Raw genomic sequence first — 27,891 nt, forward strand, 5'->3', positions numbered from 1 at the left:
TAATGTAGCAGTACAGGGTTCTCTCCTGGAAGGAGGGCTGCAACAGGATCCTAGTAATATAACTAATCAGGAAGTTTCAGTTGGAAGAAATGCCTGAACTGGGCAGCAGAAAAGCAATTATGACTCAAAGAGTCCCCATTGTAAACTGGATCCTAAAAGAAAACCTGACAGGAAAATTCAAGGTGAGTAATGGTCACAGGTGGACACACATAATGCGTTCTGATAAGGGCATTATAGTGAGGTTAAACAAAGTGGTAACAGTCCTGGCCAAGTCAAATAGCAGCTAACTATTATTTCAATTTATCGACATGTGATATTCCTTCAGGGGGAAACAATGCTTGTAAAGTAGGCTTTTCAGGCAGTTGTTTACCCACGGTTTTTCTGTGAGTAAACCACAACTGGAGAACACTGTCATGCAAGCATCCTCCAAATCGAAAAGGGCAAAACTGTGAAGACACCTAGGCAAAGACTCAAATTTAGGAGATTACTCAGGAAGATTATGAAGAAGCTGCTCGGAGAGGATGTAATCTGTTCCACCTGCAAAACACCAGGGTTAGCATGACAGAAACTATTATCAGGCCAACAGAACAAGTGTTCTTGCCGCATGGTGTATTGCCTATGAAGATCTCAGTGGAGAAGCACCAATAAAATTTATAAATGCTTCTCCATGTGCAGAAGTAAAAGGCTTACAGAAGACACTCAATAACAACCCAGCTAAATTATGACAAACATTAGGACTGAAGACAGACTGTGGGAAAAATTTACAGTATTATCTGGCAACTACCTTACACTTGATAATAATTTAATAGAAGTCTTTTAGAAAGAGCTAAACTTAATTTTGAGATATAATGGAAGACAGAATAAACAATGTACTAGTCTATACTGCAGTCTGTCAAGAGATACACATAAGATCCTAACTTTCTTAACTGTAGGTATGACTAGATTCATTAACTTCATCAGGATCACAGAGTGTTTATATCTAAATCATAATCATATATATATAATGCTTCTGCTTGTGCCAGAAAACAAACTAAAATACAATTGATCACTTTTAAATAATATTCATTAAAAAGTACTCTTAGAATATGTTGTCTGTTGACCTGATCAAATAGATGTTGAAAAATGTGCATCTTCCACATAAGACGTGGATTTCTTAAATAAAACTGTCCAAGGAAATGATGATAAACAACCTCTGATTGTCCATGAAAGAGTCACAGCATAACATGCTATAAATTAAGTCTTGCTTTCTGTGCTGAAATCATCCTTATATATATATTTTATAATAAAGTGAGTGTTCAGCTTATAAAGACAGTGCTAATTTGGTGGTTCACATCTCATGTTCACTTTTTTTTTCCTGATTCAACTATCAAACTGGTGACTATATACATTAAAACCCATTTTTATATTCCCTCTAGTACATCCATTTTGATTTACTTGTGGGAAGCAATTTGTTGGGTATATACCAAAAAGCCAACCTGATAAGTATGGCAGTTGAAGTCCAATTTTTAGACAGAAAACCACCCTTTTTTATATTATATCCAATAGAAAAATAGCAAATAACAAAATTTTTGTTATGGCTAAATTGAATGCCAGCGTAATTTCAAAACTGCAATCATCACAGTTTAAAGAAACATTGCCTGAAATGATACATGACCGAATGAACCAAAGACTATACTTCAAAACAGCATCATTTTTGTTTATTCTTTATTTCCTTGGAGCAATCACAAATAAATAAATAAATAAATGCAGGGTAGAGAAACCAGCCTCTACACTATAAGCATCAGTGGGCATCTCTACCTTGATGAGAGCAGTACAGTGTCAGCAGGTATATACTCTTTGCCTTTTATTATAACTATATCTCCAACATCTACCTGAAAGAAAACTGGGAATTGGTTAATGGTCTCAAACAAAATATATTATCCCCTTGTTTTAAGCACAGCAAATATTTACCTGCTGAATTTGCTAAAAAGACTGTTAGAAACTCACACACTTAGAGAATTTAGACTGTACAGCTGGGGTTGTACTCAAAAGTCATTGTAACTCTTTGGAAACCTAATCTTTAATAGGCCTAATCCCGACCTTCTGTTTGCAGCTCTTTACTTGTGCTAGTTTTGTAAAATACTTTATTGGAAGACTGAAGTTGAGTCAAAGAAGAAATTAATTTCACCTAAAATCACCATTTTGTTGTATCACACTATATACCTTATCCTTGCTTCTTCAAAGGTATAAGCCAATTTCATCTGAATCTTGCTTCCCATTTACTGTGAGTCAAATTTTCTTCAAGCTTTTAGGTATGGAAACCAATCAGACTAAGTGACTAGATAGGCAGTATAACATTTAGTCCTTAGAAGTTACCTTTAAGAGTCCCTTCCTAAGTACCGCATAATAGTTTTTAAAGTTCTCATGACTTAAGCCAAGGAAGTTCAACAAGTACACAAAATAACTAGTTTCCAGACAGAAGTTTCTGCCTTGGCAAACCAAAGAACACCAAGGAAGTGCATAATTTTGCCGTATACCACCATACTATTCAAGTTATTTTCACTGAACTTAAAGCCCACCAGACTTTAAAGTATGTTTTGAGAGACAAATTACAGAACCACAGAATATGCTGAGTTGGAAGGCACCTACAAGGATCATCAGGTCCAACTCTTAAGTGAATGCTCTATATAGAGATCGAACATCCACAACCTTGGCATTAATAGCAAATCTTAACAAACAAAAAATAAAATACAAAAGATTATACACTTCCCATAATACCAGTTAATTTTTATAACTTACAATTATCTGGAGAAATAAAGCAAATATTAAGTATGCATTATGCTCTAAAAGCCTCAATAAAGACACACACCTTTTCCCAGTGGACAATCTCCCACGCACCATTTCGTAGTACTAAAAAAAGGAAAAAAGAAAGAATTTTCCAGTAGTAGAATATAAATGCATACAGGTATGTGCTAGACTCCTTATGAAAAGCAATACAGACATCTCAAACAGACAATATTTTACAGTATGCCTTGTTTCTATGGATTTGGGTCAAGCATTTCAATTATACAACACATGTTCTTTATAACAGTTTTTGTACTACAGAATCTTATTATAAAGTCAATCAGAACATTTTAGAGGGTCTGAGAATCAAATAAATCTGATATAGATTTTATGATACTGTGGTGTTTTCCAAAATAGATTAGTAACTGGAAAAAAAAGTTCCAAATTTAAAAAGTTACAAAATTAGTGGGGAGGCGAGGGGGATAAATTCAAGATTTTTTTCTCAGTTAAATATTGATGAGATACATATAAAAAAGATTAATATAAAAAGATGCCAAGAGGCTTATTATTGTTAATCTATTTTACTCTTACTGGCATATCAGAGAACTTCAGGATCACCATGGTCATCTCCTCAATAAACATACTGCAAATCCCCCAAATCAACCCACACTATTTAGCTTAAAATTTAGTCAAATTTTTCCCTGACAGTTGAAACTAATATTGCATCCACATTCCACTGTTCTAGTTTTAAGTATTACTATTATGATACAAAACCCATGCTTTGTTTGCCAGTTAACTGTGTTTTCAGGGAATAATAAAGGTAACTCCCTTTTTTAGCCCCACTTACAAGCTATTGAAGATTGATACGCACGAAGAAATTGAAAACATACTGCTATGCGTCAATATTCAGACTGTTTTAAGAGATTGTTCTCTTTCACTGTGTCTTCCAGCTTTCAAACTGTGAGGAAGCTTATCTTAAGTACCTGATCAGGACCAAGTTCTTACACAAGCATGTGCTGACTTAAAAAGGTGGATCAAAATCTGGGACTACATATGGCGTTTACATTTAAGTCTTCCTGGAGGTTCTGTCCAGACTGACCCCTCTTCTTGTATATCTCAATGATGTCTGCAATCATTATTTAATGTGCTTAATAATTCTTTAGAAAGAGATAAATTCTCTTTCCGTTCCTTCCCCCAAATATTTTAGCGCTGATACGGTCAGGACAGTGCTAAATGGAGTAGTTTCCCCTTCTGACAGTAAGCAAGATATTTTAATGACTGTCTCACCAGTCAGCTGATCATTATACAAAATCAATTTTGACAAACCATTTCCCTTCACTGGGAAAACTGCAGATTTGGTGTGATTGTAACAGTGGTTGTAATACTGTCTTAAGGAACCCAAAACTTTTCGTAATTGTGCACTTACTTCCATTCCCTTGTGTCAGCAATACTGTTTTGTGGGGCCATGCCACCAACCAGATGAAAGAACTGCTGAGAATTAAAAAGTATATTTTGCAGCAATCCAGACAACTAAATTTCACAAATAGCTACAGTGGACTAACTGCCAGCGGAGTTCTGTAGGTCTGAAATGAAAATAAATCACTAGATGTGGCCAGGGGCTTCTTAAGAAGGGGATTCTGGCTGCTAAAGGAAGGTCTTGTCCTGCTGTCCCCCCATGCAAAGGTGCATGCCCTCACTGTTCTATGCATGCTGTCTCTAGTGTTTGTTGGACCCTTTGATGAGCCAGTTAACCCACTACATGGAAGGACACTATAATTTTTATTTTCTGGATTTGCCTCCTGCTGGTTTAACTGGTTAAAATCGGCTCTCAAATGGATGAGTCATGAAAACGTGCTGGGACACCTTTAATCTCAAGAGTACTTTAACCCTACTTGATCTGATAAGCTTTTAAGCACAATTAACATACACTGACATTCAGTTAAATCCATTTCCTTAGGAGAACAAAAAGAGAAGTATTGCTATGCATCTTTTATATAATGGTTAGAAAACTTGTGCCATCAAGTCTTCTGTAGCCTCACTTTTGCATTTGTACCTCCCACTTTTCAGCTGTCTCTAACAAGCAACTTTCCAAAGCATGTTCCATCTGCCCTACAGAAGGCTACTTGACCACACTGTAGAAATGCAGATTTCATCACATCAGAATGTCTGATGGTGTCCTACTGTATTGTATACGTATGTAGCCTGACGTAACAAAAATCATCCATAATGCAGCCTAATAAATCAAAATCCTCTGCAAAAGGTTTTTTATACTAATGGAAATTTATAAAGTTAGTTACTTAAGGTTAACTGAGATATAGATAGTCATTAAGGAACAAAAAGATGAAGGGAAACCCATATACAGAATCTGTACATGCACATGCTGTTTCATTAACAACTTCATATGTTTAAAAGACAAGCAAAGGTGGAGCTGCATACACAATGTACTGTGCACATCGCTCCTTTTCAGAGTTACAGAACTGCTGAATAGATGGAAACAAAGTAAGAGAATACCATACTGATTAACTTTTTATTCATTGCTTTGACAATAGACTACATTTGACATACATTTAAATATTGCTTTGACAGCACATTAGGATCAATCCTGTACTAATGTGAATCCCACATTAGCTTAAGAAACATGTTTCTCAGCGTGAGCAATATTTTATGTATCCTCATTACACTTTTAACTTCCAAAATGCTCTTGTGCATGCATGGAACTTTCGGGAATTTTAGGAACAGTTACAAGAGACACTAATGAGTGGTAATCAAGAAGAGTCAAGAGAGAGAGTAAAACAAGTCTTTCATTAAAATTTTGCATGCTCTGGATCAAAAGAAAAATTCAAAAGGCACTTCAGGATTCACTGCCACCAAAACTATTGGTTGTAATCTCATAAGCTATGAACGATTGATGAAAGGATTTTGGATGTCTACATTAAGTTTTCCTTAGTTTTTTATGTATGGCTAAGAGGTTATCTGTTCCTCCAGGTCTGTTCTCCAGAGGTTTCTATTCCCAGTGCTTTCAGTCAATAGTTTTGTCTCTCTCATCATAATCTCCTCATACGTTCTACTGAGTTACATGCTCAGTAGTTTCATAAGTTATCTTGCCCTCCCATCCCCTAAAAATTTTACATTAAAGACTTATGTACAATTTAGGCAAACTTTAAAATCTATATTTCCAGTGTTTAGCACTGCTAAATACTTATTTATCTTTAACCAACGACTACATTCCTTCTGAAAAAAAAAAAAGTTCATTATTTATTTCAAAAGGATTGCATATAAGATTCTTCTCTTTGTGATATTTTTTGTACTTTCTGCAATCAAATTCACATGCCACTCATTTGCCCTCCTGTTTATAAAAACAGAACCATTTCTATCAAGAGAGGCCTACCTCAAAACAAATAACATGAGAAGCTGAAGGCACCAAAGTAGGAACCTAAACTTTGTACCTGACAAGACTGTTTAGGACATACTAGCTAATATCTCCCTCAATTTCTGAGCTACAAGAATCTCCTGATTGAATACTACAGTTCTTTATCAAAATCTATTAAAAATAATTACATGCCAAAGTTTTGGTTAGGCGTACACTGGCAAAATATCATCTCTAATCAAACCATTATATTCATTTCTTTAAAAAGCCCCAAAACCTAAAGCCCAAAAAACCTCCATTCATCTTAATCTATAGTTTTGAAGCAGCATAGAAAGACAATTCTTTTCTTTTGAGTCTTCTTTCCTATTGGGCAGTTCTCCAAAATCAAATTATTCAAGATTAGCCAGTTGAAAAAAAAATCATGCTACTCAGAAATGCAGACTTTTAGTTATAATGTAGGCCCACTAAATATACTGGTGATTATAACTTTTAACAGCTACAGCATCACCTGTGCTAAATGAGTAAATGTCCAAGTTTCTTAGGAACCTCTCAGCCTAATCCAGAACGTATTTTATTTTGTGGGGCTAATGTCACAGCAAATTTTTATTTCAACTGTTTACGTTCCAAATTTTGAAGTAATCTACATATGCAATTACCTGTCAGCAGTGCAAATTACATTACTACCATTTGCAAAAATTCAACCCCCCCTTTAAAAGGTTAAAAAAGTTTCCTACCTTGAGTTTGTTTCTTGTTCACTGCATTATCAGCTTTATGCCTTTTCTAAATTAAAAATGCACAGTGGTTAAAGACTTCCATTGATAAAATAAAGCTGTCATTTTAATAAAAAACACATCTATTACCCCCTCCCACTCTTCTACTCAATAAACCAACTAAACATTTAAACAGAACTATTAATTACTTGCATAGTTATGATCAACAGGAAAGTCACACCCAGTTCCAGGCTAATTGTGTTGTACTAGAATGCCCTCTCACATGGGCAATCTCTTTAAACAAGTTCCTTAAATAAGGAACTGGTGCATTTCAGTACCATAATTTTGCCCTTTCCTGGAACTGGGAGATGATTCTACCACAGCAAAGACCACGGAGGTGTCTTGCACAAATCTGAAGTCAAGCAATGACTGTGTAAACATATGACTTCACTTCTGCAAAAATGCCTGCTGACTTCAGTAATAAACAGACAAACAAAAAAAAAATTCACAGCATATCCCCCCAAAGGGGCCATGATGTCCCTCAGTTTTAGTATAGCTGTGAGAAATATTTTGACAGTAATTTTTTGATGCAGCTACTAACAAACCAGCATTTTCAAGCTATGACCAAACTCAAATACATAAAGTTTAGGAGAGTACTAGTATTTAAGACTAATTAACTCGGTTTTTCCTGAGGAGGAATGTGTTTTGGAAAATTAATTTAAATATAATTAACTAGTGTAGGTAAGTTTTTTGAACAGAGGTACAGAATTCATGCATTTGAAATACAAACAAAATCAGAAGCAATCTTGTAAATTGAAAGAAAAAGAAGTCAATCTACTTGAGAAATTTATTGCTAATAAAATGTTGACTTGACTCTAAGCTATCAGCTCTTAAAAGGGCACCTTATCACTTTGCAAAGTTGAAGTATTACTTTTTTACTAGATTTTCACAGATTATCAACAGGTTCTTCTTTCAAAAGCGTGGCTGACTGAACAGATAAATTACCCTTGATCATTGGGAAAGTACAACTTGGCCAAAACAGATGTCTGTTTGCCCATAGGGTGAACCTCCTCCAGTTTGAAAAGTCAGTTTAATGTCAGTTGCTTTCTGAGTTATGATGGGTGAAAATCACTGGAAACATCTGACAATCTAGCACTGCATGTCACAAATTTTGCTAGCACTTTTGAAGCATATATGGGAAACACATGCTGTTCATGAATAATGTCTTTTGCTAACATCTTTTTCTTCTTGGGATTTCATTCCAGAAAAAGAAACATTTGGTTCTTGAGCTGAAAGTAGTATTTGATAAGTATATTTATTGATATCAATATATAGGGTTCCTATCCAAAAGCTTTATATTACATGAAGATTACCATTCCTGGAGCTCCTAGGTATCTCATCGTGCAAAGAAACAGAGAGATAATGAAAAGTAAAGCTTAAGGGAAAACAATGAATATTTTTTCTTTTTTACTATGCAGCAAGTGGTCAGCTTTCCCAGGAAAAAACTGTAAAGCTGTATTGCTCTCAAGTATCTCTATAGCATTTGGCAATGAGAACCCACTAATTCTGATCCCTGTCTTACTTCCCACACCAAGCCAAACACTTCATGTTGCAAAGAGCAAATGGTAGAAATAAATGACAAAAGAAAAGTGACTGGATAATTTTAAAAAGGACACTTTGTACAGTAGCAGCAGCCTCAGTTTTATATTTGCCTAGACACTGACAGATGGTGTAAGTCTGTAAGCATTAACAGCAGAACGGTTAAAAATATCTGAAAGAATATGAACTGATTTTATGCCTTTTTTTCAAAAGGGGTTTTGTTTATGAAAAGAGAAAGCAACAAAGGTATTTAAGGAGAAGCTGACTATAGGAGAGCAAAAACTAGAAATGCCAAATAGGAGAAAAATATTTCATGGAAACCTCGTTGCGTCTTGCAGGACCACTCAACTCTGTGACCCAGGAGCTTGATAGAACCCAGGGGTCTGTACCTTGCCTACCATCAATTCACAGAGGCAGCTGAGGAAAAAACTGAGTGGACTGTATCAGCAAGAAAGGCAGCATGTGAACCAGCCACTCTCCATTCCAAACCTCCTTTCCAGCTCAACACTCTCTCTTCCTCTTGATCATGTTTCTGCCCATACATTGTAATTCTGCTCAAACACAATAAACACAATGCTCCCAGGGAGCCTACTAGTTGTGTGCAGGGAAAGACTGTGCTACCTGCAACCCTTTCCAAAACTCAAGAGAACAGCCCACAGACAGGAATGTTATTCCTCTATTGGACAGGGCACTTTTACGTATTATGATGTGTCTAATGCCTTGTCCTCCTCACAACACACCTGCAGGAAAAACAAACAAAACAGAACAAAAGCAAAGAAAGAAATTCTTAGCATCTAGAGTGATTTGGCAAATCATCAAGACTAATTCCTCAGCTACAAAAGACATCAATTAAAAGACTCAATTATTTTAAGCAAGTTAGGTAGATAGGTTCCATCATATGCTTTTTGTGGAGAGAGGACAAGAAAGTACTCAGAAAATCCCAACACCTTTTGTATGAAGTGAATCAGAGATTGAAATTCCTTTCTCTCCCCTCAAAAAAAAAAAAATTCAGAACAAACACTTCCATGTTGACAATGTCCCAGCTCTATTAAAGTTTTCATTCAAAGCAAGATGAAAGCAAAACAATCACTACCACAGACACTGACTGGAAAGAGCCTAGGAAGCCTGGCATAGATGGAGGCACCTGCCTAACAAGAACCAGCGTTTTATGTCTGTTCCAGGCCACCAGGAGTCAGCAGATCACACTTAGGACCAAGACATGAAAGACTAACAGTAGGCTGCAGTGAACCAGAGAAATGGGAACAACTGAACAGGCCTTTTCCCCTTGCTGTCTACAACACCATGCAAAGTCACAACAGGGAAACTAAGGATTTTATGCATGTGACTTCAGAAATAAAGAGATGCTTGGACCTGGATTTGACAGCTGGGGAAAATCCATTTTTAAAACTTCAAAAATTACACAAGTGACCTGTACTCATTCATCAAAATATATTAAACTAAATAGATTACTATTTATTCTAAACATAATAAAGTGAAACATTGTAATTTTAGTAGCAAGCTAAAGGACACTTTTCAGATTGGTCCAGGAATTACTTTGTCAGGAAACAAAGCCATCCAGTGCACTGACTTTATGTGGTAAGGTTCTGGTAGCAGAGGGGCTACGGGGGTGGCTTCTGTGAGAGGCTGCCAGAAGCCTCCCCCGAGTCTGACAGAGCCAATGCCAGCCAGATCCAGGACAGACCTGACACTAGCCAAGGCTGAGGCCACCAACAATGGTAGTAAAGCCTCTGAGATAATGTATCTAAGAATGGGGAAAAAGTTCTTGTGAAGAAGAAGTTGTGGCCAGAGAAGAGTGGAGTAAAAATATCAGAGAGAAACAACCAAGGTCAGTGCACAAGGAGGAGGAGGAGGTGTTTCAAACACTGGAGTGAGATTCCCCTGCAGCCTGGGAAGACCATGTGCTGTGCCCCTGCAGCCCATGGAGGTCCACAAGGGTGCAGAGATCCACCTGCAGCCCATGGAGGAGACCCGTGCCAGAGCAGGTGGATGCCTGAAAAAAGGCTGTGGCCCTGTAGGAAGTCCACTCTGGAGCAGGCTCTTGGCAGGACCTCATAGCCCCATCAAGGGAGGAGCTCACACAGCTTTCCCTATGGACTTGTGACCCTGTGGGGCACCCACGCTGGAGCAGCCTCTTCCTGAAGGACTGCACCCTGTGGAAAGGGACCCATGCTGGAACAATCTGTGAAGAACTGCAGCCTGTGGGAAGGACTCAGGCTGGAGAAGTTTGTGGAGGATGGTCTCCCCTGGGAGGGATCCCATGTTGGAACAGGGGAAGGACTCCTCTCCTTGAGGAGGAAGTACTGGTAGAAACAACATGTGATGGACTGACTGCAATCCCACTCCCTGTCTCCCTGAGCCACTGGGGGCAAGGAGGTACAGAACTGGGAATAAAATTCTGCCCAGGAGGGAGGGCAGGGGACAAGATGTTTTTAAGATTTGTTTTACTTCTCATTATCCTGCTTTGATTTTGATTAGTAATAAACTAAACTAATTTCCTCAAGTTGAGTCTGTTTTGTCCAGGACAGTCACTGGTTGAGTTGATCTCTCGCTGTCCTTACCTCAGCTCGTGAGTCTTTCATTGTATTTTCTCACCCCTGTCCAGTTTCAGAGGGGAGTGATAGAGTGGCTTTGGTAGGTACCTGGTGTCCAGCCAAGGTCAAAGCACCACAGGATGACAAGTGAAGCTGCTTGAGACTGTGCAGCCTCCTAGATCCTCAACAGAATTCCAGATGGCTAATCTATTTTTGAAAGTCACCTCAACTGAAGTTTTAAAAAAGTATTCTGGAAAGATTTCTTAATCCTACCTTCTTCAATGACTAAAGCCAGAAGTTCTCACAATTCTTCTGTAAATGTTAGTCTAGTATATCCTTCACAGAACGAGCTTAAATCCATCTCAAAAGTATGAATAGCGGAAGTAAAGGACTTTGCTCATGGAGGAAGGAAAAAAATTAATTTTCTAACCAAATAAATATTTAATGGTTATTTGGTTTTAAAATAGATTCCACCTGAGATGAAGTCAGTAGCTTCCAATCTTCTTTTAGCAGAGTTCTTGTTTGATAGAAAATTCATGTGACTGGGTTCTGTGGAGTCCTTGGTTCTAGTTCACACTTCAAAAATACCCTTGCACTTCATTACTAAGAACTATTTGGCTAGAAACAATCTATATAATAAACACAACAGTCACTGTTTTGCTATGCTATTGTCGTTTGTATACATAGTAAACACACTTCTGAATTCAAACACCATATTTCCAAGATTTCATCTTTGGAAGTAAGTAGTTTCAGAAGCTTTCAAAAGCATTCAGAAGGCAAGTATGGGTCAACACAGAATTATTCAGGAAAATTTCTCCAATAGTATAAATGAAAAATAGGAAAACTATTTAAAAATATTACTATTAAATACTTACAATATCCTCTATTATCTCCTTCACTGCAGCTACAGCTAAAATAAATAAAAGAGGAACCAATGTTGTGTAGCGGCCTGTTGGTGATACATCTGGTATTTGCTATTAAAAACAAAACAGAAAGAAAAAAATTTTTTGCATTGCTGGTTGAAAATATATTTTTAATACAAGCAGCAGCACTTCCTGAGCAAATAACGTCAAGAGAATTCAGTTTTAGACATGCTGTTGACTATTTCCAAGAGAAGTTTACTGCCTTCAATTCAAAAACAGCTGATACAATATAAGAACATTTCAATTTTAAATAGTACAGTGTCCAATGGTGCTATTTCCAAAGGTTTTAGTGTTTGCAGAATATACACCTTTCTTTTCTGCGTTTCAAACTAAATGAAAATAGTTATCTAACTAATTTTGTCAGTTTAGATTTTTGTTAGAGTGGACACTAGTCCCAGGTATATTTGCTTCTTTATAGTTTTAGTATCTTACGACATATTTTGTATCATAATAGGTATTAACTGATAAATTTCAAATAGCTCCTTTCTGCCAGTCTACTGTAAAAAACCCATTTTGGCTATGAAGGTATGGCCACAGATGATGCAAGTGGCTGTATACATAAAGTAAATGATGAGACAATTCAGCTACTTATATGATATACATGGATGCTTATCTATAATTACTTTTATACTGACTAGAGTTCTTAACGGCAATTACCCATATTATGGATAGTTGAATGGATTGCTGCCTTAACAGACTTATAATAGGTAATGCAGTGTGATGACAATGACTTTCTCTGCAAGAAAAGAGTTTACTAACTAGTGGTGCCTCAATGCAGCTAGAAGACATACTCAATTTACCATAAAATGACCTGAAAAACAGTCAGTGTTACTTTTGAATTATATACATTTCTTTTTGCTACCACCACATTGTACTTCTGAAAGAAAACAGGATGTTATATGTACATAGCATATGCATGTATGCTCCAGACCACATTTTTCAAGGAATTAAGTGGAATTGAGGCAGGAAGTTACTGCTGGGCAAGTGCCTATGTGCTTGCTACAAAGGAAAGGGATCTATCACTTCTCCAGCTATTCCTATCTCTTCATTCCTCCCTACATGTATGTCCGAACTCCCATTCTAATTGTGTGTGATTTTCCACGCAAAATATGAAGGCAAAGGATCACCAGCCTGTACTCTGATTCCATCACCCCATATCCCTTTCTCCTGACACTGCGGTCTCACTGATAGCCTGACACGACATAGTGGGCTTGAAAGTCCTAACACTTCACTTCCTAACACTTCCAACAGCTACATGCCAGCTTCTCATCCAGTCATGCCAAGCCTCAAACAGTTTCTGAAACCTCATATTCTGTGTCATTAGCTTGAGATGCACAGTGGCACCACAAGAAACCCTGCTGGACCACTGGATTAGCCTGAGATGCCAGATGGGATTAGCAGACTTTTATTTAGAAGCCACAGGCTTGCAGACAGAAAACCTAATGAAACCCTTAACCTTTTTCCCCCTAGAAAACAGTGTAAGCTACTTGTGCAGATGCATCCTACGAAACTGCCCCAAGCACTTAAAGCACTTTCACTTACAGAAACATCTGAAGTGAGGGAGAAAAAAGTACACATAGTAGTTTATGTGTTATTTTTCAGTAATATTTTTTCATACATCAATTCCTAAAACAATGACCTTCACAACCGACAAACCAACACCTTCTCAAAAATGCATTAGAAATTATGTAGAAAATGTGTTTTTATGAAATATATTTGAAATGCAGAACTAGTCAATGGTAATTATGAGTGCACCTGACCACAGTTAAATTTTCATTCATCATCAACTAAAGTATCCAAAGAATAGTATAGAAAAAAACACAATCCACTTTATCAACCTGAACTAGTACAAAATTAAAATATTCTGATAGGTGCACAAAATGTTACTTACTTCTTCAAAGAAGTCCCAGTAAGCTGGATCAGGGACTGCACTTTACAAACACACTTAATGAAGCTACAGTGGTGGTACAGAAAAGACTGTGTACTTCCCTTCCTAACTAGCATACTGACTAGCTGGTATATGGGAAATAGCTGTTATAGTACTGGACTCCACAACTCCACTGGGTTTCTTTGTTCAGCCTCAATTTCAATCCTTATCTCTAAGAATAAATGATCACTTCTCAGCTGCAATCCCTGTCCCTCAAAACAGCCTACAGGATTAAAATTCACAAAGTTCAGGTTTTTAGGCAGTACCCTCCATTAGAAGAAATGCAACTACATGTAGCACTTTTCTGTGTATGCCGGATATTTTTAAATAGAATTTTCCTGTCACAACAGTCTTTTTCATCTGACAGTATTTCAGCTACACTTAACCTGTTTTACAGAAAAATATTTGTATGCATTTTTTTATCTCCAAGGAGTAAATGAACCACACCCCCAAACATTTATTAAAGGTACATCCATACAATACAGTTATTCTGAGAGGCCAGCTAGCTCAGAAAGAATGGTACTGCAACCTTAGTATCTCTGCAAAACATTGTCTGTGGTATAAATGCTCTCTTCACAAGTTGAAAACATTAGAATCTGATTGTTGATCTTACCTGAAGCAATGCAATAAAAAGAAAAAATGCATTAGCAGCTCTTCTAAACTGGGAATAAAGGAACCTTGGCAGGAATGTGATTATGTTGTACTTTGCAGTGCTGAAAGAAAGAGACAAAAACACATGCTTTTATTACAGTACAAAACATTCTTCAAATGTATTCTTTTCCTCTCAGTTACACAAGCTTTCAAATGAAACAGACGCCTCTGTGATTCCTGTGCTAGTACACATTTGTTTTGGCTAAAGTGAAATTAAATGACTTCCACAGTGACATCCTGCAGATGTCCATGAACCGTCTCACCCAGGGAAGCTCCTGCCACCCACAGAGACTGTCACGAGCTGCCATGTTGAGATAAGAAGGTCCCTCCTCACCTCAGCTGCTCCACTGGAAGCAGTCAAGCTCTGCTGCCCCTCAGTTACAGGGAAAAAGGAGAGGAAAAAAAATTAAGGTTTGTTAGGAGCCAAGCAGTTACACTGCCCTTGCTGAAGGTGCTGGCAGGGCAGGCACCTACCTACCTCGTCTGGACAAGGACCCTACCCTGAAGGTTATGGCTGGCAACTGCACAGTGGCTCCAGATCAAACAGAACTGTTGGGGAAAGAGGTATAACAAGTGTAATGTGGAGGGTGAAAAGTCAGGATTAAGGAGATGTGGAGTTTCTGTGCTGGGTATGAATTTGCATGATTTAATGCAAAAAACCTAATAATAGGATCAACTAAATCAAAATGGTGCATTTAAGAAATAATTTAATTTAAAAATTCCGCTAAAATACATAACTTGTACCCTTCACTGAATGGAAAGTTCACTTTTTTATTTTAAACTGATAAATATTGGATATTAAGTGTGGTTTAGCTAGGCTGGAAGAAGAGAATATAATTTATCCCAGGGCAACAATCTTTGCTAAGCTATCGTCACAAAATGTTTGAGTTCCCAGCTCTTTGTCAGCCTTACATCTGTTTAAGAACAGACTGCCACCATCTAAGGTCCTAAAACAATAAATATGAAAACAACATGCCAAAAACTTATGAGACAAAAAAAACCTTGTAAGAATATTTTAACTCCTTTATAAGTCAGTAATATTTATTTTAACTTTGCATAAAAGTCAATTTAAAGAGGGAATGAATGTATCCTGCAAAAGAGCTCAACACTGTCAAGTAACAAAGCAAAAGACAGAAAAGTTAAGTTGTATACAGCACCAACAGCATTATAAAGTTTCTCAAGGCCATGGAAAATCCCACATTATTCTCCATGTCTACAAAATTTCTGCACATTATCAAAGGTAGCTTCAGAAAAGACACCTACTTGGGACACAGATATTTTTGCCATTCATTTCCTTTGAATTTTAAACAACAGAACTGAGGATGTTATCAGATCTAAACTTACATTACTTATGAGTATTTAGTGTATGACTTAAAATCTACCAAAAGCAAACAAAAAGCCACAACATAAACCATCAGCAGAGTCCCTAAAGCCTGAACTTTAAATTCAAAACTAGTTTCATAAGCAGCCACAGCATCTTTGTAAGTGGTTGACTGAAAAAGACAAGCATTTCCAAAGTACAAACAATGCTGTGTTTAAGTGCAGTACATTTGCACTGGAATTCAGCTACCATGAATATGTTCAAAAATGAACTGAACAGAAACATGAAGAAATAATCCATCCTTCAGGACACGCTGATGGTACAGCTGTAAAGCTTCCATATCTTCCCCACCACATTCTTAAATATTCAGAAGGTCACGTCTGTAACTGAAACAACTCTATTTGTCTCCTCAATTCACTTCATTCTCCCCGCCAGAGTCTAAGACTGTAATCAGTGGTCAGAGGAAATGACAGAAGTGGAATAAACAGAATCTTTTTGGTTTTGTTATGAAACATGCAATGTTCTAGTGTTTTCAATACCTGACATGGTTATTGCAGAATTTGGTTAGCTGGGGCTGATTGATGAATATAGTTCTCACTTCCTCTTGATCAGCTAGGGAAGTTTTTTCTGAAACATCCTCTGTCTTCTCATAGCCTGTAAAAACACAGCATGATTTTCATATAAAGAGATTTAAATACACAAGGATCAAGGCAGTTCAGCACACAAAAAAGACATCTATTGCAAATATGAACTCAGTGTATTTGCATTTCTCACAAGTAATGGTCCCTGAAAAAAAAATACAAGTTTTTTTAAATGTAGTCAAGAGGCTTAGTAAAAATCTACACCCTCCACCCCCACAATCATTACCTTGCAATGCCCACTGAGAGTGGCCTAATAGTGAGACCTTCCAGCTCCCTCTCTCATGAGAGAAGGAACACCCCTCCACTCATGATTGCATCTTATCAAATCCCATGGACTCATGTATTGCCAGCTTGTTTAAGTGTTCCCTAACCTGGTCCTCCTCCACCAAGATAAGCCTTTCTTGTTTCAGACTTTTCAACTGATATCAGGAACCTGTGGCTCCTGAAGGCTGACCTTACCAGTAGAGACTAAAGAGGAGAAGACTGTGTGTACTGTATCCTTTTCTGTGTCCTTTGTCTCCAGGTGGGTTCTCTTGCCACATTCAGCCTGGAGGTCCATGTTTCCCACAGTCATCATCTCCTGCTGTTACATCTGAACAAGAAGGGCTTCTCCAAGCCACTCACCAGATTAAACCCCAGCTAGGCTTTGACTTTGCTAGCTAAACCCATCTCTCCCTACTCCTCTACAGCCATCTGTCCCTGCTTTCGCCTCTTGTATGTTCCCTTTTTATGCTTGAGTTTCGTCAGGGACTCCTTGCTAATTCACAGAATGATAGAATGTTTTGGGTTGGGAGGGACTTTAAAGATCACGTAGTTTTAACTCTCCTGCCATGGGCAGGGAACCTTCCAGTAGATCAGGTTACTCAGAGCCCCATCCAACTTGAGCCCATCTTGAACACTTCCAGGGAGTCCACATCTTCTCTGGGTACGGGTTCAGTGCCTCATCACCTTTATAGTATAGAATTTCTTCCTAATACCTAATCTAAACCTGCCTTCCTTCAGTTTAAGACCTTGTTGAAATTTATGAGGTCTGCACAGGTCCACCTCCCAAGCCCATTAAGATCCCTTTGGATTGCAACCCTTCCCTCCAGCATGTCAACCACACCACTCAGCTTGGTGTAGTGGGCAAACTTGCTGAGGGGGCACTGAATCCCACTGTCCATGTCACTGACAAAGAGTGCCAGTCCCAATACCAACCCCTGACCACTTGTCCCTGCTTTCCACTGAGCCATTGACTGCAACCCTTGAGAGATCAACCACCTAATCAACTTTTTATCCACCAAGTGGTTCATCCATCAAATCTGTATCTCTTCAGTTTAGAGACAAGGCTGTTGTGTGGGACAGTATGAAATGCCTTGCTTCATGCAGTCCTATTGCCACCTTTGCTTGATTTCTTGCTCATTGCGATGGACCAGTCTTGAGCTGGAAGGATGTGAATTCCTGGAAGCTATGGCCACTAAATTGGTTAATCTTAGTTGTATGGTGTCATTGGTTAATGAGGTACCATTCCTTTACTTGCTACAAATTTCCTTCATTCCATTACCCAGATTATTCCCAGAGAAGTGACATCACTATATTCATTCTGTGTGTGCTTAACTTGAAATAGTATTATTAGACTCACTGACATTCCTAGCACCTGCCTCCACTAGTCTGTGAAAGCTGAGCTTTGTGCATATTCTTCTACAGATGATAAGGAATCTTAGGCCAACGTGCATCCCAACTTTCATCTATAAAGGAGGATAGCAAAGTATTCTTCTCTCTTAAGGCTTTTCACTAATGTTTTGTCACCATTCAGCCATTATACTGATCATAACAGGCCTAAGCAGTCTGTTCAGGCTGGAGCTTGTACAGTAAAAACCAGGTATGGCATAAAGTAATCACTATAAAGTTTTAATGTGATACCAATAATCTGTGTGTGTAATAGCTGATTGTTAAATAAACACTGTTCATTCTGTACACCAAACAAGAAAAAGAAACAGGATAAAAACCTATGCTAAAATGCAACTGGATACATTAGAATGTATAGCATATCAAGGATAACTGAGGCTGTACATGAAAAATTCAAGCTTATTTCTAGCATGTTCTATAAATCTTACAAACAGGTTATGCAAAATTCAAGTTGTCCTCCAGTTCACTGGCCCACTACATTGCCTCTTACCTATTATATCCAGAACATACATTTCAAATACTACCTTGCAAGGTCAAGTCTCCACACATTGTGTAAAGGCTCAGCAAAACTTTAATTTCATGCCATTTGCCATTCAGAATGCACAGACTCTATCATGACAGAGGAAATCCCCACTACTACATTCACCCACTGCAATTTCTCTCTTTCTTTCCTTTCAATTCATCCAATGAAAGGCACACATCCAACACACTTCTATTCAAATTTCAGTATATGTATCTCAAGAAGTTTCTTCAGAGGAAGGGCTGCCAGCCTAACAGACTGGCCCACCTGAACAGGCGCCCACACAGCACTCAAGGAACCACACAGGTGCATGTGTCAGACTAAGCAAATCATTTCCTATCCTTGTCATTACCTCTCCTTAGAGTGAGAACCATCACACAACTGGCTATGGACAACCTCTAGCACACAGTTTGTTGGGAGCCCCTGATGAAAGATATAGAGGTGAAGGATTTTGACTTAGACATTTTGGGGACAATTTCCCTCACAGGGACTGCGAAGGACTTGAAAAAGTGCCAGACCTGACCAGTGAGAAAAGAATGTAAATAAGAAGTGAACATCCAATCATATGTGAAGGCTGCTAATAAATTATAGATAACAGAGCTAAGAATAGTTTTGGTATGTAAGGTTCTGCAGAGTGTGAGTGCAGATGTGTGAGAACAAGATGTAATATACCGGAGGGAGCAATAAAAGCTGAATGTTGGTCATCATCAAAAAGGTGCCTAGTTTTTAATTCTTGGTCGTCCTCAACTTACTACAACAGTTCCATAAATAAATATCCCTGTAAGAGAAATCGATACAGGTACACCTTAAGACAACTAGATTTCTAGTTGAATGAAGGTGACCATACCTTCATTCTGAGTACCACTCACTGTCCAGTTGCTCCACGAGGGAGCAAACACAAGACATAGCTCCTGTGAGAGTACTTAGGTGGAAAAGCTGGAAACTATTTTGTCTAAAGTACACAAGTCTAGCCTGATCAAGTCCAGGAAATAAGGAGAGTTTGCGCATTTGTAGAATGTACAATTTTGATTTTAAAGCATTCATTTAAAAACTGATGCCAGTAAAGGCCTTGAAAACTGGCAGAAATAGAGTTAAACCAAATGTTAGCAGGCATTAAACACTACCTACTACCTGTTTGTTAAAAAGAATGTCAAACTATAGACACATATTTTCATATCTCTGTATTATGGCATTTATTTTTTCTTTAATCAAAATGACAGCAAAAAGGTGCTGAGGAGCTTCATAAACATTCACCACCTCCTCTCCTACTACCTTGAATTAATTTTTTTCAATTTTCATCTAAAAATCAATCTTATGAGTTAAGTTCTAAGCCTCATGCTTAGCCTTCTATACTCTGCAGCGTCAGCAAAACCAGCCCTCCTGCCCTAGGTGTGTTATACTACCCTGAAATTTTTCAAGGTTACACATGTCCCATCACCTCCCTACCTACATTTCAGAATATATTCACTAGAGTACCCACAGACTTGACTGACACGCAAAGCTCAGTATCTAGGAGATAGCATTTTCCTCCCTGTTTGTGTGAAAGCACCCAAAGGAGAACCACAAAGATAGAAAAGGGTCTGGAGAGGAAGCCATACAAGGAGGAGTTGAGGTCAGTTGGTCTGCTCAGCCTGGAGAAGGAGACTAATGGGAGACCTCAATGCAGTCTACAATTTCCTCACAAAGTGAAGAGCAGGGGCAGGCACTGATGTCTTCTGTCTGGTGATCAGTGATAGGACCTCAGGGAACAGCACGAAGCTGAGTCAGGGTAGGTTCAGGTTGGGTATTAGAAAAAAGTTCTTCACTCAGATGGTGGTTGGTCACTGGAACAGGCTCCCCAGGGAAATGGTCACAGCACCAAGTCTGACAGAGTTCAAGAAGCATTTGGACAATGCCTCAGTCACATGGTGTGATTGTTGGGGTTGTCCTGTGCTGGGCCAGGAGCTGGACTTGGATGATCTTTGTGGGTCTCTTCCAACGCAGAGTATAGTATGATTCTATGAAATTGTATGAATTCAGCCTATTAATCAAATAAGCAGAAGCTGGCCTGTCATAAAAATATTGCCTACAAGTAACCACAGGGAAAGATCATCCCTTGATGGAAGTAGCTACACTTTTCATAAAGGTGCGTTTGAAAAGGATGCATTTAACACACAGAAAGCACTAGAAAGAGTTCGTTGCCCTTCTGTAATCCACTAAAAGGTTCCAAGCCAATAAAAGAGCATTACCCAAATGTTCAGAAAGTTGACAATCAAAATAAACACCTCAATTACAGAATCAAGACAGAAAGAATAAAAAGACTGCAACACATGCACAGACAACAGCAAAGTATCAGTCATTACAAAATTCAGAGTATGAAAAATCTGTGTGAAGAATGAAAGTAAGAACTCAAGATGAAGTAGTCATTCTAATCTCTTAGAAAAAAAAAGTGTAGTTATTACTACACAATTATTACTAGAGATATTAAACTAATGCCAACCTAACTTGCTTCTTGTCTGTTCATCACACTAAGCTATAAGAAAAGCATTGTTCCAGGGCTTAAAATCAAAAGTAGCATCACTCAGTTTGGTCTAAAGGCTGCAACCAATTTAAGGTCACAAAAAATTCTGAAATAACTCTTAGTAATAATTTTTATTTCTAATAATTAGCAAAACTGCTATTATCACAGATCAGATAGGAACTGTGATGCTGTACTAGTAAGATCTGCCATTCTGAAAGAATAAATATATTCCAAGACTCTTAATCCTCTGCTGTGGCTTGCAGCAGTTGGTATTTAATCAGATTTAAGCTGTTACTTCACACACAGATGAATTCTCTAAAAGATTCTATGACACATGTTCTTAGGTGTCCCCACTGACAGAAAAGCATCTAACTTGAAAAAAGTTGCAAGACAAAACTTTAAAAAGAATAGGAAATGCAAAGACATCATACTACTCTGACAATTTATTATGCAGAAATGTAAAGTTTCAAAACGAATTCCCTCAATATTCAGAATCACACTTTCTGTTCATGTATTTTGATTATTTTATTGTTTTATGTCCCTACAGGGCCAAAACTAATTAAAAATGTGCTTTAGTATCAAAGGATTTCAACTATTACCCTAATCAAGAAGTTCATTTACAAAGCTGTTGCATAATGTAGAATGACCATACATAATATTTTGTTCTGTAGTCTGAAAGCTATTTGCTAGCAGGACACAGAATTTGGAAATTACTAATGGATAAGTACAAAACACCACAAATTTAATTCAAAGTCACTCAGTAAATAACTGAGGTTTGTTTTGGTTCAGAATTTCCTTCAATTTGTTCAATATTAAAGAACGGAGGTAAATCATATGCAAGGGTGGGAAAAGGCAAGAAAACAATTTGAAACAGAATTGTTGTCAATTCTGAAGATATGGAGATTGGGTAATTATTTCCCAGGGTACAAGCTGTACCTGAAAAAATATTCAGAACAAAATGTGTATTTTGCATCGAATGCATGTTTTCAGTTTTGCCAGCAAAGTAGCATCTTCAACAACAAAGTCCAAATAAATACGCAACCAACAAAACAAACAAACAAACAAAAATCTTGTTTCCAAGAATAAATTTGGAAGAAGAAACTCTCTTCCAACACACAGTATTTGAAGCGTTTCTTCCTAAGCCAGTTCTGGTTAAAAGTTTTTAAATTAGTAAAACCACAACAGTAAATTCTAAAGAGTAAACACTGTCCAAGTATTTTCCATATCTCAAGTTTTTTCTTTAGGTACGGTAGTTTATCACTTTCAGTTTTCATTCCTTAAAACAGTCTAATTTTCATTACAAGAAACTGACAAAAGTACATACAGATAGACTGTAATATGGAAATAAAGGGGAAGGAGGTGAAGAAAAACCTCACCCAAATAACCAGAAGGATTTTAACTCACTAATTAAACTCAGTGCTGAGGTTTAACCTGGTAGTCAGCTAAACACCACACAGCCACTCACTCACCTACTCCCAGTGATGGGGTAGATAATCAGAAAAAAGATAAAACTTGTGAACTGAGATCAAGACAGATTAATAAGATGGGAAAATAAGAATAGTAATAAAAAATACACAAAAACAAGTGATGCACAATTGCTCACCTCCCACTGACCGATGCCCACCCAGACCCTGAGCAGTGGGCTGCCAGCCCATGGTTAACTCTCCCCCAAGTTTTATTGTTCAGCATAATGCAAAATGGTATGGGATATCCCTCTGGTCAGTTGTCCCAGCTGTGTCCCCTCCCAGATTTTTGTGAACTCCCTGGCAGGGCAGTACGAGATGCTGACAAGTCCTTGATGTAGTGTAAGCACTGCTCAGCAACAACTAAAATATCAGTGTGTTATCAACATTATTCTCATCCTAAATACAAAACATAGTGCTCTACTAGCTACTAGGAAGAAAATTAACTCTATCCCAGCCAAAACTAGGACAGTCAGTTTGCTAGCTCCTATTCCTGAAAATGTGGCACAGTTCCAGGAGGGAAAAGAAGATGCCTTTGTAGTTATTTTCCTGTAATACCATGACAGACCTTCAGTGACAAAACAGGCAATGGGAACCAGACCCATCAGTCTGTCCTTCTGAGGAGTCAGAGCACAGAAGGGAATTTAAATGACCTGGTTGAGCCTGCTGGTACCACTGAGATGGCCAAGCCTGTTCTAGAAAAAAACAGAACAAGTTTTTTCCCTGTTGTGAAATAGAGGGATCTCAACATAGTCTGCAAAACAGACTTGGCAGAAAAGAAACAGACACAAGTGACTATAATGTGTACTACATCTGGTAAAATGCTGCATACTCCTAAAGATCATGCACAGAATTACCTAAGGATAGGGACTACAAAAACAGATAGTCTGATGAAGACAATCTGATGACTGGTACAGAATTTCAAAACACGTTCCTTCTTAACGTGAAAGTAATCTCATCTTGCACAAGTTCAGCTTCACCTTGTTTATGTACAAGCCTTTACCTCCACTAACATGAAGAACTAATCATTACCTACTGTTTTTGGTAGACAGCAGCATGGCATCTCAAGTCTCTGTCCCTTCTAAATGACCTAATACAGTTCACTGAGCTCCAGCAACACACAGAGCAAAAAGATTAATGCTTCAGAGAAACCTAATAAAAACTGCCAAGCACAATTCCACTCTCCCAGAACCTCTCAAAAGAAAAAAAATGCTTTGAATTACTCCATTTCATATTATTTAATAGATGCACATATTAACTGTGAAGCTATATATAGCTAAAATAACCATAGTTAGTTACTGTATTTAATAAAGCTTGATGTAGGCCACTCTACTCAAAGATTCCCCATGTGTTTTGCAGTTGCAGAATACGTGACACTAATTTCCTAAATTTGTTTAAGAGGGCCATATCTTCTGTGCCTTGAGTAAGGCTTTACTGATACACATACCATGTTGGAACTGTAGCATTTCCTAGGCTAATGGTGTGCAGCAGGTGTTCTTTGCAACAGGGATAACAGACACAAAAATCTATTAAAGCAAGATTCTAAGTGTGCCTGATTCTCTTTTATCAGCCATGAAGAACCTGCAGCGGTTTAGAAGAATGGCTCACAATCAGTAGTTCCTTTTTGTTAAAATTACTTTTTCTATGCAGGTAACGTTGTCTTAGAGACCCTAAAACACCTACCATTTTTATTTTGCAATCATTTACAGACTGTAGTGCCAATTCTTCTGTGCAGCTGTTGATCAATTCTTTGGAATGATACATGGGCACATCGTTCTGACAGTTCTGACTTTATTTCTTTCATCTGAGCACAACAGTTGACTTTTTCTAATAAAAGTATTACTATCTCTTCATGTGAGAATGAGATTAGTTCTGAGATGATGTCAAGACAGTCCAGCCTAATAAGGTAGTTCATGATCCATGGAAAAGGTCTCTGAAACATAAATTAGCTGCTGCAGTGACAGGAAAGAAAAATGAGGTTTTAATCCCAAAGATACAATACAAAAATTCTAGAATAAGGAAAGTAATATTAAGCTTGTCTGTCAGATCCCCAGAAGTCTCGGGCTGCTCTAAGGAATGGTCCACACCATAACAGCACTCATGGAAGCTGTTGTTTGTGATTACAGTATTACCAGCAACTTCCAAAGAACACAGAGACACTGTCAGTAAAAACTCTGCCCTGTAGGTACAACTTCGGGGGAGTTCTCTGAAAGCAGCTTTATCATCACTTCACACAATGCTTATCTAACAGACTTGCTTGATGGCCAGACCTAAGGGTTTACAGTTCCTGTATGTCCCTGTCAAATGCTAGGGATGAGACCCACATTGCAGAGTGCTGGAGTTATCTTTTTAGAAAACAGTAACATTTATTTACAAAGAACTGTTTAGGAATGCCAACTATATAGTCCAAACGTTTGGACTAACCAGACTTGGAAGCCATCTCTATCTCAAAACGAAAAAAGGAGGAGACTCATTGATGTTGGTTTCATAGTGAATGTTATATAAATAAACTAAATAAATATAAATAAAATGAACTAGTAATGTCACACTAAGGTTAAGAAAACAGTAACAGATTTCAAATTATTTTTCTTCAAGTAGTATCATGTATAGTAAAGTACAGTGTAAGTCTAACTCTACTGGTAGGATGGAAAACCCATCACATTATTTTGCAAAAGTTAAGTTCTTAAAAGACATTTCATAGCTATTTTCAGTCCTAAAGAAAGTATTTTTCAGAAGCCTCTTAAATTCTGTTTTCAACTGTTTCACAGTCATTCAACCTTGAACAAATACACTGGACTATTTTTTTTTCCTTTTAGTGCAATTGCATATTTTAGTCAGTTACCTTTAGGGAACACCACATTTTCTCACAATAATCATTAAGAATCCTGTAATTAGATCATTTTAAAGAGAGCATCAATTTTCCCACTTTATTTATGCACTGTTCAGCTGGTAGTGAAAACCAACTGTCTGGAACAAGCATCAGTGGAAAAGAACTGAAATTAAGCACTGAAAAATTGGACATTTAACTAGTCCCATTATATGCATCTACTAATCATTGTGAGTATAGCAGGACGGGTGCACTGGTTGTAAACACATTTCAAAAGCGTCCCTGGAAGGATGCACATTCTTCCTTTCTTCTTAGAAAAATGCATTCTTCTATTTCTTTGCCAGCTGACATCTCCTAAGCAGAGGAAGAGCCAGACCTCCTACAAATCTACTTTTGAGGGAGGAATATATATAACACAGTAAACCCAGAAAAGAATATCAAGCTAACAGCCTATTTCCCATCTATGCTTCTTCGTGCTTTTTCTAGCATTAAAAAAAAAAATAAATAAAATATCCTTTGTTTGAAAGAAGATACAGGGAGAAATACAGGGAGAAAGTTTTTGCCTCCCCATACAGCCAAGCTAAGTAAATAAAAACAAAAACCAAAAAACATAAGCAACAAGAAAAACCCACAAACAACAACAACAAAAAAAGGAAAAAACAAACAAACAAAAAACCAAACAAACCCCCCAAAACCTGATGTACAATGTACAGTTAAAGTGTAAAAACTTTCAGACTAGGGAATAAACCCTGCAAACCTGCCTCAGGAAGTGTGCCATTAATGGGACACTGCTACTGTTACCTACAGCAATCAAAACCAGACTGCTCTGTTGTCCCAAGAGGCTGCTGCTTTGGGGTCCGTGATTTCAAATTTTACTTTTGCATGCAATAAATCTTATGGTAATTTCATTGCAATGGTTCTTTTCACATGGCAGCTGCTGACACGTCCTTATCTGAGGGTTGAGCAATCCCACTCCCTCATTTAGGCACATCACCACGGTCCGAAGCTTCCAGGCACATACCCTGCTGCTGACACGTCCTTATCTGAGGGGTTGAGCAATCCCACTCCCTCATTTAGGCACATCACCACGGTCCGAAGCTTCCAGGCACATACCCTGTATCAGAAACCTTTATTTCTGATGATCAGTGCACAGATAGATGCTACACACAAAAGAGGGATTCCAGTTTATTCCCGGGCCGAGGATCCCAAGCCATCAGCCCCCGCTGCCGCTCGGGGCGGGCGCGCTGGCTGTGCAGCCCCGGGGAAAAGGAAACCACCGCTCCCCCGGAACGCTGCAATCGCCGAGGGGCAAAACGCTGCCCGGGGCTCACCGGGCATCGACATAGATTTATGGCATCGACAGCCACAATTATGAGAGTTCCCGGCGAACACGAACACCGACACGGCTCACGCCCCAGCGCTGGGGTCGGTGCCCGCCGGGGGCGCACGGCACGGCCAGAGGCCGCGGTGCGGAGCTCGGCGGCAGCACACCGGCCCCCGCCGCCCCCTCCCGGCCAGGCAGCGCAGACCCCGCCGCCGCTCCGAGCCGAACGCTGGCCAGAACCCCCGTCCCTCCCTGCGGGCGCGGAGAGGCGGGCGGCTCTTACCCTCTGCGCGGGAGCGGATCTCGGACACGGTTTTCTGCACCGCCGGCATCGCCGCCAGGCGAGGGGCGGTGGCGCAGCCGCCTCCCCCCAACAGCGCGCCCTGCACCTGCCGCGCTCCGGAGCGCTCCCTGCGCTCCGCTAGGTCTGGGGCGACGGCGATGGGTCCCGGCGGCGGCTCCTCCGGCAGCCCGCGGCGGCGGCTCCTGCAGCCCGAGGCGGCGGGCTCGCCCCGGCAGCGCCTCTCCCCGCCGGCGGCGCCGCTGCTCACTGACAGCCGCGGCGCCCGCGCTCCGCGCTCGCCGGCCCCCTCCGGAACCTACCAACTCCGCCCCCCCCCCCGCCTTCTTGTCCCGCGGCGTTACGCCGCCATCTCCTCGGCCGACCTCCCCGGGGCTCGGGCTTGCCGGGTGGCTGTGCTTAAGCGGGCACCGGCACTACGGCGCTCCGTGTCCCGCTCACGGAGCGAGGCGAAGGGTTTCCGACGCGCCCCCCACCCCTTGTGCGCGGGGAATGGAACGCGCCGAGCGCTGGGCCGCTGCCCGGCACTGGGGGCGGGCGGGGGAAGCCCCGGGGAAGGTCGGCCGGTGCCTCCGGCTGCGGGGGCGGGCGGGCACCCGTGACCGGGGGAGGGAGCGGCGGGGCCGGGCGGGGCGACAGGGGCCTTGCCAAGCGTGCGCAGCCCGTCGGCCTGAGCTGGGCAGGTCAGGGGGGCAGAGGGCAGCGGCAGTGAGCCCGGCGGGGAGCATGCAGAGCTGCCCGGCATGGTTATGTGCGGAGTGTGTTCTGTCCCTCCCTCGGTCTCGTACGCTGCTGACAGACGTGTAAATGGAGCGAGGGGCGCGATGGGGGCCG

The 27,891-nt window shown here is 39.6% G+C and overlaps 1 protein-coding gene across 3 annotated transcripts in view; it reads right to left on the bottom strand.

The window, feature by feature from the left end:
• The window catches only part of ATP8A1 (ATPase phospholipid transporting 8A1), a 118,300-nt gene extending 90,967 nt beyond the window's left edge, over window positions 1-27,333 (bottom strand). For 2 of the 3 annotated variants that reach the window (XM_050337783.1, XM_050337782.1), the window contains exons 1-7: window positions 27,040-27,333; window positions 16,353-16,467; window positions 14,455-14,554; window positions 11,867-11,965; window positions 6,865-6,910; window positions 2,849-2,889; window positions 1,798-1,871 (exon numbers count right to left, since the gene is read on the bottom strand). In XM_050337783.1, the coding sequence (XP_050193740.1) occupies window positions 1,798-1,871; window positions 2,849-2,889; window positions 6,865-6,910; window positions 11,867-11,965; window positions 14,455-14,554; window positions 16,353-16,467; window positions 27,040-27,088 (524 nt within the window). In that variant the 5' untranslated portion in view covers window positions 27,089-27,333. The remainder of the gene's footprint in view (window positions 1-1,797; window positions 1,872-2,848; window positions 2,890-6,864; window positions 6,911-11,866; window positions 11,966-14,454; window positions 14,555-16,352; window positions 16,468-27,039) is intronic. The other variant, XM_050337781.1, reaches the window with a different exon arrangement.
• Between the last annotated feature and the right edge of the window lie 558 nt (window positions 27,334-27,891).

This window comes from Myiozetetes cayanensis, unplaced genomic scaffold (assembly GCF_022539395.1).
Source record: "Myiozetetes cayanensis isolate MyiCay16 unplaced genomic scaffold, myiCay2020 scf7, whole genome shotgun sequence".
Taxonomy (NCBI): domain Eukaryota; kingdom Metazoa; phylum Chordata; class Aves; order Passeriformes; family Tyrannidae; genus Myiozetetes; species Myiozetetes cayanensis.